The 17,927-nt window shown below is 37.2% G+C and overlaps 1 protein-coding gene and 1 long non-coding RNA gene across 2 annotated transcripts; both read left to right on the forward strand.

Annotated features, from left to right (window-relative positions):
* Positions 1 to 2,327: 2,327 nt before the first annotated feature.
* Positions 2,328 to 9,072, forward strand: LOC127638218 (NADH dehydrogenase [ubiquinone] 1 alpha subcomplex subunit 9, mitochondrial-like). The gene is made up of 11 exons (XM_052119641.1): positions 2,328 to 2,422; positions 3,568 to 3,738; positions 4,007 to 4,104; positions 4,223 to 4,314; positions 4,894 to 5,035; positions 5,698 to 5,800; positions 6,047 to 6,117; positions 7,584 to 7,660; positions 7,781 to 7,876; positions 8,005 to 8,071; positions 8,790 to 9,072. Exons 1-11 carry the CDS (start codon positions 2,368 to 2,370, stop codon positions 8,958 to 8,960), a joined length of 1,143 nt encoding a protein of 380 aa, XP_051975601.1. The 5' UTR covers positions 2,328 to 2,367; the 3' UTR covers positions 8,961 to 9,072.
* Positions 9,073 to 17,421: 8,349 nt separating this feature from the next.
* Positions 17,422 to 17,866, forward strand: LOC127637983 (uncharacterized). The gene is made up of 3 exons (XR_007969832.1): positions 17,422 to 17,496; positions 17,607 to 17,677; positions 17,771 to 17,866. It is a non-coding gene; the product is annotated as an uncharacterized LOC127637983 (long non-coding RNA).
* Positions 17,867 to 17,927: the final 61 nt, after the last annotated feature.

The raw sequence follows: 17,927 nt of genomic DNA on the forward strand, positions 1-17,927 counted from the left end.
CACGTGGCTTGGATGCAGTATCATTTAAAATCAATAGTTTTCAGTTTTAGATGCCATTGTAGAAATGTAGTGTTCACAGTTAGCCATGATTACTTTAATCATTGAGTGAAAGTGTCAAATAAGCTGGTCGTGGGATTCTAACATGGCAGCCCCCATTTGCGGACCCTCTTTGTGTAGAATAAAACAGCTTTTATGTGGTTACTGATATGTCTGGAGTCTTTATTTTAATATGAGTGCTCTTGATTTCCTACATACAGCTCTGGAAAAAAATCAGAGACAACTGCATAATTATCGGTTTCTCTGGATTTACTATTTATAGGTATGTGTTTGAGTCAAATTAACATTTTAGTTTTATTCTATAAAGTACTGACAACATTTCTCCCATATAAAAATATTGTAATTCAGAGCATTTATTTGCAGAAAATGACCACTGGTCAAAATAACAAAGATGCAGTGTTTTCAGACCTCGAATAATGCAAATAAAACAAGTTCATATTCATTTTTAAACAACACAATACTAATGTTTTTATATTTGGTGGCAAATATTTCCTGATTTTCAATCACAGCTTTCACGCATCTTGTCATGCTCTCCACCATTCTTTCACATTGCTGTTGGGTGTATATGTCACTCCTGACACGAAAATTCAAGAAAGAAAACTTGCTTCCTTCTGCTCTGACAATGTTCCTCAACTCTGAGGATTGTTTTTTCCCCCAGCAGGACAGTGCTCCATACCACACAGCCAGGTCAATCAAGGTGTTGATGGAGGACCACCAGATCAAGACCCTGTCATGGCCAGCCCAATCTCCAGACCTGAATCCCATTGAAAACCTCTGGAATGTGATCAAGAGGAAGATGGATGACCACAAGCCATCAAAAAAAGCTGCTTGAATTTTCGTGCCAGGAGTGGCATATACACCCAACAGCACTGTGAAAGACTGGTGGAGAGCATGACAAGATGTGTGAAAGCTGTGATTGAAAATCAGGGTTATTCCACCAAATATAGAATATCTACTCTTCATAAGTTAAAATATTAGTATTGTGTTGTTTAAAAGTGAACATGAACTTGTTTTCTTTGCATTATTAGAGGTCTGAAAATAATGCATCTTTTTGTTATTTTGACCAGTTGACATTTTCTGCAAATAAATGCTCTAAATGACAATATTTTTATTCCGGATTTGGGAGAAATGTTGTCAGTACGCTACAGAATAAAACAAATATGTTAATTTTACTCAAACACATACCTATAAATAGAAAATCTAGAGAAACTGATAATTTTGCAGGGATCTCAGCTGTATATTGCAAAATTACAATTAAAGTCTCTGAGAAAGGATGTCAAGAAAAGTTTGTTAAAAGAGAGGCATATTATATTTATACACTTAACACTGCATCCTAAGGGCATCAATTTGGATTTTGATATCAACCCATTTATTTTATTTACTGACTCTTTTGTATGAGGTGTGTTTATCGTACATGCATGTGTTTAATGCTGACCTATACGTCACAACTTTTCCTTTTACTATAAATGTTTTCATTCTAATTACTGTATTGTCTTTAAAATGTGATTCACTGAATTTTTTCGGAGAGCTGTCTACATTGTTTACTGTTGTTTTTAAAATTTGTCCCAAATTAGTTGTTCACATTGAGTGTGATTGAATGATTATGAGATAATTGATTCTGATTGTTAACAGGTGTACACAATGATGTGTGCCTTTAATACAAGTATATTTAATGAAGTGTTGCCTATTGATGTGTGCCTGAGGAAGAGCTCTCTGATCAAATCGTTGCTGTTGTTGTGTTTAATTAATAAAGAAGAGTAAAACTGTGGATTTTCCTCATTTTATTTTCAAACTTTTTGCTTTTATCCAGCACCTGTTGGAGAAATTTTGGATGTGCAAACCTTTTCTTTTAAACTTCTTAATCAAACAAACTAAATCTATAATCTGCTGCTTTCTGTAATCACATCAGTGAGAGAGAGAGAAAGAGATCAATTTTAACAAAATCCATCTTAACCATATATGAAATTCTTTTCATATGGTTTTCAATTTTTTTGTCAATTTAAAAACATGACTTTTTAAATCCTTTTCAAATTCTCAAAGAATAATTATACAATAGAAACTGTTGTATTCTCTTTTTACGGTATCTGTATTTCTAAAATCTTACGGAAGCCTAATTAAACGATTTTTCTATTGTTGATTCGAAACAAGAATATAATAGACATTTAAAAAGTAACAAAACATTCAATAAACAAATTGCCCGAAATTGTAGAAACACTCCAAAACAGCAGTAAATTAATTGTTTGCTTTCGCGTTTTTTATCTAGAGTTTGACTCTCCGCAGTTTCCGTAGTTCGTGAAAACGGCCAGAAACATGGCGGCTGTCACTTTGATTTGCCGTCCTGTGAGTGTCCTTCCCAGGATTTCAAGTGAGTTCACATTTGAATGACTTAACTATATGCACAGTTTCACTGTAAACAGATACTGTTGTGATTTAAACTGTTATATGGCCAACTTCTATTATGACGAGGCCATGTTTAAAAGAATTGATTGTCCTGTGTGTAGTGACCCCGAGGCCTCGTCTGTTCATTAATACTTCCACAGACTTATCATAATATACATAGACAGCATTCTAAGCCTCCTAGACGCTTTCAAATGTTTGAATTTCGTATTTCTGACAACATATGCGCTCACAAATCCCGTTAAGGTAAGCAGCTAACTAGGATTTAAGACCGTGTCCGTTTGTTTCAACATAACACTTCAAAGGAGAAACCAGTTTGATTAATAGTTTAAACAGGTGTTTTATAAATGGCCTTTATGATGTTTCTATCACGTTATATGCTTATCAAATGTTTATATATTAATCTGAAAAATATAATACTCTCTCTGTTCCTGTAATTTAAATGTCAATAATATTCTTATTCTGGCTTCGGTGTGCTATACCGCATTGTTTTAAGCACGAATTGTGCATAAACGCTTATGTAATGAGCACAACACCACAATGTTTTCTTATTGACTGATAAAGATAAAACGTTCTATTGACATGAATGTGTCACTCTTAAAGGAATAGTTCACCCACATATGAAAATTCTCTCATTATTTACTCACCCTCAGGCCGTCCCAGATGTTTATGACTTGTTTTGTTCTGCAGAACACAAACAGAAAAATTTTAGAAGAATATTTCAGCTCTGTATATCCATACAATTCAAGTGAATGGTGATCAGAACTTTGAAGCTCTAAAAAGCCCATATTGGCTGCATAAATGTAATCCATAAGATTCCAGTTGTTAAATTCATGTCTTCAGAAGCCATATGGTGGGTGAGAAACATGGATTACTTTTGTACTTTTATGCCTTTATATACTTTTTGGACCTTCAAAGGTCTGCCCACAATTCCCTTGAATTGTATGGATCTACAGAGCTGAAATATTCTTCTAAAATCTTAATTTGTGTTTGGCAGAAAAAGAAAGCCAAATATATCTGGGATGTCATGAGGGTGAGTAAATTAAGAGAATTTTAGTTTTTGGATTAACTGTCCTTTTAGCAGTTCTCCATTGTTTCTCCTCTGTACTTTAGGCACCTGTTCTCCTGTGGTGCTTGCATCTGGGCCTGTGGCAGTTCAGCACAGGAGGATCCATCATGCTGTGTTGCCCCGGGGAAAAGGAGGCCGCTCCTCCTCCAGTGGAGTAGCTGCAACTGTGTTTGGAGCCACTGGCTTCCTTGGGAGATATGTTGTCAACCGACTCGGTGAGTCAAGATTAGAGTTGTCACGAGGCCAAAATTTCAGTTTTCGATACTGATACCAATGAAATTACACTATTCTTGATATCAGTTTTGATACCACAGCAAAAATTACCATAAATATTACAATTTTATGCTTTTTTTATATTCTAGGATCGACTTGGTGGTACTTTTAAGATCCCTAGTCTAGATATTGTTCTTAGCAAACAGTACATACATACATGCATACATACAATGCTATTTTATTGGTTTATTAAGTTTGACTTTGTTTCAGGACGAATGGGGTCCCAGATTGTGGTCCCCTACCGATGTGACCAGTATGATCTTATGTACCTCAGACCCATGGGAGATCTCGGCCAGATCATCTTTATGGTGAATACAACATGTACATCATCTTGTTTCTTATTTTAGGAGGACCAGATTTTTCTCTAATGAAAGGATGTTGGAATATGGGCTTCTCTGATAAAAATGCTTTTTGACACTGTTTTAGGAATGGGATGCAAGAGATAAAGAATCAATCAAAAGAGCAATGGCACACTCCAACGTGGTAATCAACCTTGTGGGAAGAGAGTGGGAGACGAGGTATTGGATAGATTCTACTGGCAAATTAACACCATGAGGGTTCAACAATAACATTTTCTGCTACCTGGTCCAGCCAGTAGTTCTTGCTCCTCCAACAATTTCACTGGCACTGCCACTGCCACATTCACGATTTCTGCCCTTTTAGCCATTTTTATGACATTTTTGTTTCTTCCTTAAGTGTTATTCATTACATTTTCTTTACAAAACAGATGTAACTCCATGATGGCTATGAATTCATATACATTTATTTTGCTGGAAAATAATGCCATATTGAATAAAACATTTCTGATTTGTTCTCAACACGTTTTCAATTCTAACTGATCTTCCAAGACTAAAGACAAAAATCTTCCTATCACTTAATGTTGAGCCCTAATAATGATAAAGTGACAAACTTAGACCTTTTTTATATAAGATCATTTTCAAAATCAAAGGATCCTTGACTTACATTAAATAAAATCCAACCTTTTTCAAACCCTGATCTATTTTAAATAATCAAATGATAATGGGTAAGTAATAAAGTGTTGAATAGATTATTGCCATTACACGGAAATATTATAACATACATTTTTCCTCTTATAGAAACTGCAAATTTGAAGATGTCTTCGTCTCCATCCCCCAACAAATTGCAAGGGCTGCTCGTGAAGCCGGAATTAAAAAACTAATCCACATGTCTCACCTTAATGCAGATATCCGCAGCCCCTCCAAGTATCTAAGGAATAAGGTAATGCATCATCTGCAACAAAGCCATGAGGAAGAGTACAGGTAGAGTCAACATTAAATCAAAATGGACCCTGTTTAAATTCTTATTACACATTCCTTGTCTTATTGTGCACGATCCTTCAGTGCACGCTATTCCAAAACAAAACTTCTAAATAATCAATTAAGCCTGAAATAATGTTAACCAATTGCCAAATAGCTATGTAGGCATTGTTTTAGGCTACTGTTGTAGTAATACAGCAGTTCTCAAATCTGCCCTATTGTTAATGTGGCAGTTTAATGCCTGTTAGCGGTAATGTAATAAATGTTCTGGCAATAGTAGCAAATTATGGAAGTGTTTCCTTTTGTATAAGCCAAGATGCCCTTTGAGGGTGAACTTGACCTTCGGCTTCTGTCAAAAGTAGATGCTGCCATTGTTTCTGGACTGGAGTACCTTTCACAATCAAATGCAAAATGTATTCTACTGGGATACAGATACATTTCACAGTCAAGTCCTGTCCTATTCTGTTTCACTTGGAAAGGGGTCACATTATGAATGCGTTTTCATGTTCCTTTGAAAAATTTTGCATTTTGTATGTAAACATGTTTTTTCATATTCTGCCAAATTACAGTAAATTGTTGGTTTTATGATTGTTTCATAACTTGTCAGAGTGTATCCTCTTTCAGGCTGTAGGTGAGGCAGCAGTGAGGGAAGAGTTTCCAGATGCCATCATTATGAAACCTTCTGAGTGCTTTGGAAGAGAGGACAGATTCTTTAACCATTTTGCTAGTAGGTTTCTGACTACACCCTGAAAACGTTAATTGATTGTAACTATTTAAAGTATGCTTTTATTTGTATGTGGTTTATGGCAACAGAGGAACTATTGGGTTTGCATTACATAACAGCCAGTCTTGAAGACAAATGTAGGGGGCATCATAGTTCACACCTAACCAAAGACATACATGTTAAGCATCAGCATGTTGTTTTGCTGTATTTATGTTTTCTCTTTGGCTATTCACTATTGTTTTTGTTTAGACATGCGTTGGTTTGGTAAAGCTGTGCCTCTTATTGCAATGGGCAAGAAGACAGTCAAACAGCCTGTTCATGTGAGTACCATGGCCTTATATGTCAGTTCATCCTTCTGTCCATAAGAGCTAGGCATAGCTAAAACAAAAAATCATCTTATTAATGTTTAGCCTATCTTTGCCTATGTTTTTTTATATCTTCAAATTTATAATACTGTATTTGCTTAGAAATGGCTTACATTTTTGTATTTTTTTCCTCCAATCAGAGAAACCATTGTTTTGGCCAAACAACAGTTATAATAACATTATTATTATTATAACTGCAATATTTACTTACAAATACTTTTTACAAAAAAAATGTAACACATGAAAAGCCACGTGACGACTTTTGCAAACATTCTTTTTTGGAGGGGGTTTCTTCCCAATTTGGAATGCCCAATTCCCAATGCGCTCTCAGTCCTCATGGTGGCATAGTGACTCGCCTCATTCCGGGTGGTGGAGGAGGAATCTAAGTTGCTTCCGCATCTGAGACCGTCAATCCGCGCATCTTATCACGTGGCTTGTTGAGCTCGTTACCGCAGCGACCTAGTGTGTATGGAGGCTTCACGCTATTGTCTATCGGGATCCACGCTCAACTCGCCATGCGCCCTTCCGAGAGCAAGAACCACATTACAGTGACTATGAGGAGGTTAACCCAACGTGACTCTACCTACCCTAGCAACTGGGCCAATTGATTGCTTAGGAAACCTGACTGGAGTCACTCAGCATGCCCTGGATTCGAACTTGCGACTCCAGGTGTGGTAGTCTGAGTCTTTACTTGCTGAGCTACCCAGGCCCCTTTTGCAAACATTCTTGACTGATGACACAAATTAATTGTTGAACCATTTGTTGGACTGATTTACAGAAATTTGAAATTCTCTCATGATTTCATCACTTTTAAGCCATCCCAGATGTGTGACTTTCCTCCTTCAGCAGAACCGAAGATTTTTATAAGCACATTTCATGAGTAGTCATGTGGACTACTTTTATGCTGCCCAAATATGTCTTTTGGACTGTCAAACAGCCAGCAGCCCAATAGCACCTGTTTACTTGCATTGTATGGACAAATAGAGCTGAAATGTGCTTATAAAAATCTTCCCTTTGGTTCTTCTGAAGAAGTCATACACACCTAGGATGGCTTAAATGCGAGTAAATCATGAGAGAATTTTCATTTTTGGGTGAACTAACCCTTTAACAACTCCACAGCCATTTTTGCTATTAATTTTTTTTTTGCTATTAATTTGCGATCATAGACACTTCATCTCTATCTCAACACACTTGTACATCTGGTTCGAATGACAAGGTGGGATTGCAAAATTAGTTTGCTTCCGTTATAAAATCTAAAATATTTTTCTTAAAGACCGCAGCAAAGTCAATGCGAAAAAATCCTATATTTTGCCCAGCCCTACTGTCCATTTAAAGCCAGTACCCTTTTCTGTCTGTGATCTCGTTGGCATATTATTTTTGGTTTAAATATGTATTATTTTACCCTTCTTAAATTTATTGAGGTGGTGGATGTGGCCAAAGCCATCGTCAGTGCCATCAAAGACCCTGATGCCAATGGGAAAACTTATGCATTGGTTGGGTAAGGATTGTCCCAATCTCTTATGTTGTGTTTGTTTTTAGAATTTTGGCAAACTTTGTTTCAGTCTGCTAGGATTTTCTGTTTTCTCAAAGAGTTTTTATAAATTGCCTTGCTCTACAGGCCCAATCGCTACTTGTTGCATGACTTGGTGGAGTATGTGTACGCGGTGGCCCACAGGCCGTTTGTTGCTTATCCCATACCTCGCCCTCTCTATCAGTAAGCATCGTGTGATCTCATAAATTTGTACAATTCATAGAAATTATCTTAACCAAACAATTTACCGAAGCTGACTTGGTGCTTGGCAGCTTCATGTATTCAAATATATTTGGTTTCTTTGTTTTCAGCTTAATCGCAAGGTTCTTTGAGATGAACCCTTTCGAGCCCTGGACAACAAGAGATAAAGTCGACCGGGTCTGTGTCTCTTAGTTTTTTTGTGATTTTACTTTTATATCAGTCAACTGAATGTCACTAAAGATTGTCATATAATACTTTGTGTGAAAACATCTAAATTGGTTTTAATTGTAGTGATCACATATTGGCTCTGTTCTGAAACCTAGTGATCGACATTGCTGTCTACTGCATACATGTACAGCTGCCTTCTAAAGCATCGCAACTGAAATGAAACTTTATAACTGACTGATTTGGAACGCTCCACTTGGTCAGCAACTTTACACAGCACAGGCACCATGTAAAAAGGGAACCTTATTTAAACCATTTGAGGCTTGACTCACAGTTCCAATATAGTTTAACATTAGCATATTTCTAAGCTATTAAAACAATACGAGAATAAACTTACAAATATGTGGCGTGCACAAATTTGGCCTTAAGTTTGGTTTTAGTCATGAAACTATACATGGAGAAAGCTGACAAGTTTTCTTACAGAAACTCACCTCCTCAGAACCACTGGTCTACATCTGCTTTACAAGAATTGAATGCATGTCCAAATGTGCAGCAGCATTTCTTAAAAGCCTTCAGCCTTGTGTTGGAAGCATGCCTTTGGTGCCTTAATGCTGTCTGTGTAGGCAGCTCACTGGGTTTTGCAACAGCTCTTTTCTTTGTTTAGCAGCACATGTAATGTGCAACACAAAAATGTGACAATTAATCATCCATACAATTACCCCAATTCTAGTTCCACACAACAGACATGAAGATTCCTGACCTCCCAGGTCTGGAGGACATGGGCATCACAGCTTCCTCCGTTGAGCAGAAAGCGATTGAAACCTTACGACGTCACCGCCGCTATCGTTTCCTGGAAGCTGAACTTGCAGATACCAAGCCTGCCAAAACAGTCAGCTATTGAGCATCTGGTGGTCAGTCCTGGTCTGTCAGCTGTCTGAAGCTCCTCCTGTGTTGTTACCTTACGAATTTTACCTTTTTTCTGTAAATAAATAAATAAAGATATTCAACCTATAGTTTAGCCTCGTTCTTTTTACCCATGTATGGGATACTTTTCTAATTTTAGATCTGGAACAAATAAACAGTGCCCCCCCCCAAAAGTTTTTGGGTTATGCATTTCATTTCAGATTTGATGGTGTGTTTGACCTTATTTACCTAAATTACTAAATGCATGCATGTTCATATAAAATAAGCATGTTTTATGTAATCTTCACTTCAATGAAACTCAATTTCGGTAAATTGATAGACTGTCAAAACATCAAAATATGTCATGCATTGGGGGACTCTGATGACATCTGCTGGAATAAAAATAACTTTAGTGGCTTCAGTACTACATGCAGTGGCTGATCTCTATAAGCCAATGTTGTAATAATCTTAATTTCTAGATATTGTCACAAGTATTGCATTGGATATACACTCACTGAGCACTTGAAACACACCTACTTATTCATGCAATTATCTTACCAGCCAATCGTGTGACAGCAGTGCAATGCATAAAATCATGCAGATATGGGTCAGGAGCTTCAGTTGATGTTCACATCAACCATCAGAATGGGTTAAAAATTTGATCTCAGGAATTTCAACCATAGCATGATTGTTGGTGTCAGACAGTCTCTTGAGTTGACTCAGAATGGTGCAAAAAAAAAAAACTCCAGTGAGCGGCAGTTCTGCGGATGGAAATGCCTTGCTGATGAGAGACGTCAATGGAGAATTTGTAAAACAAAAAAAAAACATTTTACAAATAAAGCATAAACTCTCTCACAGTGGAGTCAGATTAAGACTTTGATCTGACCTTGAAGTGTGTCTGTGTATGTTTTGCATATTGCTGAATAATTTTTATTTGACAAAATAAACAAATTGCTCTGTTATAGTCTCACTTATTTATTTCTGTGTGTGTGTGTGTTCTGTATTGAGGATGTGTTATAGTCTCACCCCTTAATTTCTGGTTGTGTTCTGCATTGTTTTACTCCCACCCACTCAAAACATTTGTTTGCTCTGGTGGCAAGTTTAGGAAAAGTCATCGTACCACTGTATAAGCGATAAACTGTATAATTTTATCACACTAGAGTCATGTTAAAACATATGCTTAAGTATTGTGGCTATACTTTTAAAAACAGTATATTTTGTATTATACAGTAAATAAAATAAATACATAGAATCAACATTTAACCCCCATTATTACCACACCCCCCCAACCCCACACTGACCCCAAACAAACATTCCTGTGGTCACACATGTGTATACACATTTATACCTATACCTCTCTCTCCACTGCCCCTCCCCAAGAGCCCTCCAAAAACTCCAAATAGTTGCAACAGTTTCCATCAAACGAATCCCAGATCACCTGCCTTCTACACATGACACTTCCTTGAAAGCTGCCTCCCTCCACATCTCCGTGCACCACTCTTGAAATGAGGGAGATACAGCCAATTTCCATCCTCTTAAAACAATTTGTTTGCTGATCATAACACTGGTTAGGATCCTATTTTTTATGTGTTTATCCCCTTTATTGATGACTGCCCCATCGCCTAAAATACAGAGTCTGGGGCAAAAAGAAATTTGAGTACCCAATACATCACACATAAAACTCTGAGCCTTCAACCAAAATTCTTGGATCTTAACACCACCAAAAAACATTGGTTGTGTCTCTATCTTCTGATTGGCATCGCCAGCACATGGGTGTGTCTTTAAGACCAAGCCTATACAATCTAGAGGGGGTCCAACAGAATCTATGTAAAATATTTAATTGCATAAGGCACACCCTTGCATCTCTAGATACAGACTTGGCAGGTTTTTTTTTTATCCTAGCCCACACTCCCTCCTCCAATACCAAGTTTAAATCTTTCTCCCATAAGCTCTTGAAAGAAGATAAAGCTCCGTCCCCCAGACTCTGAATTTGCAGGGAGTAATATACACTGATGCTTCATAACCTTTTCCAAAAGCAGTAATCACCACTCCCAGAGTATCTGCCTATTTAGAGGGGTGTATGCTTCTCCCAAAAATATTACAGAGCAGGTGGCGCAGCTGTAAATATCTAAAGAACTGAGATCTGGAATCACAAAATGCTGAATAAAATTTTCAAAGGCTCTCAACACTCTCATATAGGTCACCAAGCGTATTAACCACACTCACAATTCACTCTGACCAGCAGAAAGGGGACTTATTAATACATAATTCTGGCTTCAGCCATATGCTCGAGGCAACATTTAAATAAATGTCTGAATTAAACACTCTGGACACTTTTGTCTGTACAGAGTGCAAATGCGAGATAACGGGGTGTAACTTAACTTCTCTGAATAGTTTGATAGAAAGGCTTTGCAATGGCAAAATAAAATACCCAAATATGGTACCCAAATGCCCTGTTGGGCCACTGGAAGGTGCCCTGCTGAAAAGCCATTACCGGGCAGTACGCCGTCAGAGCCAAAACTTCGGATTTAGACCAATTAACTCTGTATCCCCAGAATTTAGAAAAGGAATTAATAATTCTGTGGAGGCAAGGCATAGATCTAGTAGGGTCAGAGACAAATAATAAAATATCATCTGCATAAAGCAAAAGCTTATGTGCCACACCTCCCGCCATCACCCTTGGAAAATCATTCTCCTTTATTGTTGCGGCTGCTAATGGTTCCAGGGCAAGACTGAACAATAATGGGGAAAGAGGGCAACCCTGCTGGGTGCCCCTATTCAGAGTAAAATAATCTGAAATTAATAAATTTGTTTGTACCGGCACTACTGGGTGTCTATAAAGTAACTTAATCCAACCAATAAAATTATTCCCAAACCTGTACATTTCCAAAATCTTAAAAAGATAAACCCATTCTACCATATCAAATGCCTTTTCGGCGTCAAGTGAGATGGAATTTCTAATGGTTCCACAAAGTTTCTAATATCTTCATCTGTAGACGAAGATGTGGAGCTATAGAGATCAAGATATAATTATTTAAAGGCATTATTAATATCAATGGCTGAGGTAAATATTTCACCACCAGCAAATTTCACTGAGGGAATGGTAGAAAAAGAAAAACACTCTGTTTTGTATATGTAGCCAATGATTTTCCTGCCTTGTCCCCCACTCAAAGATTTGACTGTCTTGCCCTGAATAGCCAAAACTCCACCTTCCATGACAATATAGCATTACATCTGTATTTCAATCGGGTCAATTCTCTGAGGCCATCAGACGACATTCGGTGTTTCAGCTCCGCCTCGGCACTTTTAATATTCCCTTCCAACTCCACAAGTTCTTGTGATTATTTAATGAATGAGGCATACTGTATGATCCGGCCACTAAGAACCGTCTTAAGTGCCCCCAAGCCACGCCCACAGACGATACCGAGTACCAGTAGGTCTCCATATTGACATTGATTTCAGCCTTTAACATTTGTTGGAATTCAGGATTTTGCAAAAGCAATACATTAAAGCGCCAACTATATGATTTCCTTTTCTCAATATGTGGCAACACCTCTAAACTCTACATGGTGTGATTTGAGACTAAAATGTTTCCAATTGAGCAATCATCAACAGATGAAATGAGGGACTTATTTATAAAAAAATATATATTTTCTAGAATACATTTTATGGACTGATGAAAAGAATGTATAGTACCTACCAGATGGGTTCAAAAGACTCTAATATCTGTAAGACCATCTGTAAGATCCTGTGAAGCGTCAATGTTGCTCTATGGGGCTTGCACACTTTTGCTTCACTATGATCAAGGACTGAGTCCATCAAAAGATTAAAGTCTCCTACCAATATTATATCATGAGGGGTGCCAGCAGCTTGCAACATCCCTTCAAGATCTATAAAAAAAAAGCCATGATAATCAACGTTAGGTGCATAAATATTAGCCCCTGAATTTCTGCTAAAACAATAATGACTCTTCCTAATTTATCTTTATCTTTTTATCTTCTGTTTTGAGACATTTGAATTGTAGATGTTTACTTATCAATGTAATGACTCCCCTGCTCTTACTTGAGCCAGCACTACAGAAAACATGTCTACACTATATCTTCCCAAATTTTTCAGCTTCCTGCGGGGAAAGATGCATTTCTTGAAGAAACACTATATTACTGTATATTTCTTACATTTAAGAAGAGAAATAACCTTCCTTCTTTTTATGGGGTGCTCCAACCCATTCACATTCCACATGGAGAGAGACCATCCGCTCATATTAACACTTGACATTTTGATATATGAGAAAAATAGATTTTGTGTCAAAAACAAAATTATAAAGACCACTTTCCAACATTAGTGCAACAATCCCACAAAGCAAACTTCCCCCAGAACCAAAAAAAAAAAAGAAAAATGTGTGCATTAACCTCATGTACTACAGCGCCAATTGGCGTCCATGCCTCTAAACTCAAACAGTCCATGTACGCCCGATTTAATTTAATACTTTAGAAAAATAAATAATTTTCTTTCCAGTCAACATTATGCCACAAATACAGTCAATAAAGTTTAACTTGGATTAAAACCGAAATGCTCTTTATAAGAGTAAATATCTCTGAAATTCAATTAATTAATTCATATTATGAATTAATGTGACGTCTCAAAGCAGTGCTGGCTTTGATGGTCATGTCTGCTTCAAGCACTGTTCTCACTTAATTCTCCAACTAAATATCCAAATCTTTTTTTTTTGTTGCAGATTTCCAAACTGTTCTGTCATCTTCACTCTTCACACATTTGTCCCATGATTAATATACAGCCCCAAAATGTTTATGATTTCTTCTCTCATTATGTGAAGTTCAGCCACCTCTGTTGTGTGTGTGTGTGTGTGTGTGCGCGTCCGTGCGTGCGTGCGTGTGATGCTACTGTACATCACAATCAATCAAAAGCACAGGTACAATCAATCAAAAGCACAGGTAGCTGTCAAAACTTACTGGGTGTTATTTCCTCCGTGCCACTAATCTGTCAGTGCCTTCGGGACATTAAACATTGTTTAAATGAGAACACAGTGTATCATATTTTTGACACAGCTGTTGGTTCTCTTCCAATAACTTTGACCGTGCTTCTGACAATATCCCAGGTCCTATCAGAGGTGTCTGTATGTAAACATGATTTTTCCCATACTGCAAATTTACAGTAAATTTTTGGTTTTATGATTTTTTCATAACTCTTTCAGGCAGTAGGTGAGGCAGCAGTGAGAAAAGCGTTTCCTGATGCCATCATTATAAAACTGTCTTTAACTATTTCTATTTGACTACACCCTGAAAACATGTTAATTAAATGTCATTAATTGTAGCTTTTTAAAGTATGCTTTCATTGATATGTGATTCACAGGGTTGTAAGCAGGGGTGTAGCCATCATTTTAAAAGTGATGGGGACGGAATGTTCGATGCAAGACTGTTACGACCCCTAGGGTTGTCTAAGGGTATGAGGGGGTAACATTTTAATTGTAAATGGATTTAAGGTGTGTGTTGGGTTGGCAAATGACAAAAAGCAACCAGGCAAGTAAACGGTATAAAAAGGTAATTTATTCTGAGTTGTATCACCGTAACAAAAAGTCAAAGATAACTGAATAGGGTGTTTACAGTTTGTGCAAAGAACATACTAATAATGAAACCAGAGGGAAAAAGAGAAGAGAACACAAAACAAGCATGCATACACATACATGCATAGGGATGTAACAAAGACAAACATAAGTATTTAAGATATATATTTTTAAATTAAGTCCAGAATCAACTTTATGCTAATTTAAAAACACATATTGGGTCAAATTAAAAGGGAGCACATGGAATTTGTTTCATTTCATTTACCAGAAAAGCTTTAGATTTCATATAGACAACACTATAAAAGGGGTATTTTAATTGAGGGTATCTTTCTACCTGATCTAATCTTAAAAATATGACTTTTGTTGGTCTAACTTACTGTAATATAATCAGGTTGATTCAGTCATATTAAAGGATGCTTTTATTTTACTTTTTTTTTTTATTACAGTTAATTTAGATGTTACCACATGAAACACATATTTACCTAACACAAGCTATCTGACAAAGCATTTTTTAACATATGTGGTATACAGTATATTAAAGGAAAAACACAGTAACAACCCATTTTGTCCAAATTGAGTCATGACTGGAATTGGGACTCTTTGTTTTCAGTCTTAGACTCTTTCGACTTAAAATGTGCTTCATGTCCTAACATCTAAATTACTGGTTATTGGTTTGAAGTCAAAAATATTATTTAACATCACTGAATTAACTTATCCAATTAACTTAACTGCTTTAGGTTACACCACAAAAAGCTAGCTTTGGGGTTTAGATCAAGTACAAATATCTTGTTTTGGTAAAAAAAAAAAATGTACAGTTGAAAAAAAACTTTTTTCTAGTTCCACACAACAGACATGAAGATTCCTGACCTACCAGGTCTGGAGGACATGGCCATCACACCGTTCTTGGCTCATCCATCTTCCTCCGTTGAGCAGAAGGCAATTGAAACTTTACAACGTCATCGCAGCTGTCATTGCATAAATGGCTAAGTTTGTTTATTGTAAGTGAAGATTGTTCTGAGAAAAGGTCTAGAATAATTTGTTTGCCACTTGGCATACTATATACTCTGAGCACTATATTAGGAACACCTGTACACGCTATCTCTGTGTTTATATTTGCGTCTCCCACTGAATGCGTTTAGAACCATCCATCCATCCATCTTCAACCGCTTAACCGAAGTCGGGTCGCGGGGGCAGCAGCTCCAGCAGTGGGCACCAAACTTCCCAATCCTGAGCCACATTAACCAGCTCTGACTGGGGGACCCCGAGGCGTTCCCAGGCCAGTGTGGCGATGTAATCTCTCCACCTAGTCCTGGGTCTTCTCCGAGGCCTCCTCCCAGCTGGACGTGCCTGAAACACCTACCTAGGGATGCGCCCAGGTGGCATCCTTACCAGATGCCAAAACCACCACAACTAGCTCCTTTCAACGCAAAGAGCTCCTCACGGATGACTGAGCTCCTCACCCTATCTCTAAGGGAGAAGCCCAACACCCTTCTGAAGAAACCTATTTCGGCCACTTGTACTCGCAAACTAGTACTTTCGGTCATGCTTTTAGATGCGCTCTACTATATCGAATAGCATTTCTCTTCCCTAACACACAAGTTCACCTTAGTTGAGTCCGAGTCAAGTCTGAGTCTTTAAACACTGGAGTCTTAGTCGAGTCTGAGTCCAAAAGAGGCCGAGTCAGACTGAAGACCGAGTCGAGTTCGAGCCCGAATGAATCTGTTCATGAACCTGAATTCAAATTGTAACCATAAACTCAACATCAATTTTTTAAGCTTATTTTAACCTTCACAACTAAGAAAACACAATTGTCAACATAAGTGTAACAACTCATTTTATGATTAGTTTCCTGCTGAACAAATTTCAAAGTGGTTTCAGAATTAAAGCATATGCTTTAGGTGTATGAAGACAAAACTGTCCTTCAACACAATTCTTATTGCGTTCTTTTGACATTTCAGTTATTTGTTGATTTTTCCCTCCACTCAAACATAGACTAAAAGTGAAAGCTCAATCAACAGCATTTGGTTCACAGTACTGTGAGGTACTTACAATGGAAGTGAATAGGGAAAATGAAAGTGAATGTGGCCAATTTTTGGAGAGTTTAAAGACAGAAATGTGAAGCTTATAATTTTATAAAAGCACTTGCATTAGTTCTTCTGTTAAAATTAATGTATTATTTGTAGTATATGTAGTATTATTTGAGCTGTAATGTTGTTTAAATAGTCGTTTTAACAGGTTTTAGGGTTTGTTGACGTTACATCGTCATTGCAAAGAAGTTGTATAATTGGATATAACTTTACCCAGAAAAGGTTAGTATGTGATTTTACCACACGAAAATCATGTTTACGCATATCCTTTATGTCTTGTGGCTGTACTTATAAACAGTCAGTATTTTAACGTTAAAAATCCCTTCCATTTTAAGTGCCTCACTGTAAATACGATTTTTGCTATTTATAAAGAAAAGGAGGGGCAAGTCCAAAAATAATTTTTTGCGGTAATTAATATTATGCCACAAATGCTGTCGATTATGCTTAACTTGTATTGAACCTGGGGGCTGTTCCATAAAAGCCACTTAGAAAAGCAGGGATTAAAGTCCAAAACCTGACTTGAATGAGCCGATCTAAACATTCGCACTTAAATTGGTTCCATAGCATTAAGTTGAGGATCATGTGATCTTACTAATTTGAGTCAGGTTTAAATAGTCTAGATAATTGCGCGTGCACGCCATTGTTTAAAAGTCCTGAAAAGTCGAGTATGGGTCAATCGATTTACTGTGGGCTACCATGGCAACAAAAGGAAAAGATTGAGCAGCGATGTTCACGGCAACGGAACAGCGTTTGCTATTGGAAACATATGAAGAATTTAAAGATGTCATCACCAAAAAAGGCAATACAGCGGCAATAAATAAAGCAAGAGAGAAAGGTTGGCAGGAAATTGCTGATCGTCTCAATGCGTAAGTAGCGGTGTAAACTATTTAAAATACTTTATCAACATTGAATGTGTGTCACAATACATTGCAAAGTTTGTGTGTGAATAACAGTAACGTTAATTGCTTTCACGCAGCAGCAACTTAAGTGAAGGAAAAAGAACCTGGCAGCAGGTGAAAATAAAATATAAAAATATAGTTCAGAATGGTAAGTAAATCTAATGGTATGTACATATGTAATCAATGCCAGCTTGAAGTTACAACTATTCAGGTTTTTTGTAATAATTTTTTTTAATTGCAGCGACCAAAAAGAAGACTGAGGTTGCTGGCACTGGGGGAGGGCCACCACCAGCCAGCTTCACTCCTGCAGAGGAGCTGGCTTTGGAAATTAATAAAGGGAGGCCCGTCCTTGAGTGAATAGAGGGGGGGACATCATCTAAAATGATATAACATGGTAT

Source organism: Xyrauchen texanus, chromosome 46, assembly GCF_025860055.1.
Source record: "Xyrauchen texanus isolate HMW12.3.18 chromosome 46, RBS_HiC_50CHRs, whole genome shotgun sequence".
Lineage (NCBI taxonomy): Eukaryota > Metazoa > Chordata > Actinopteri > Cypriniformes > Catostomidae > Xyrauchen > Xyrauchen texanus.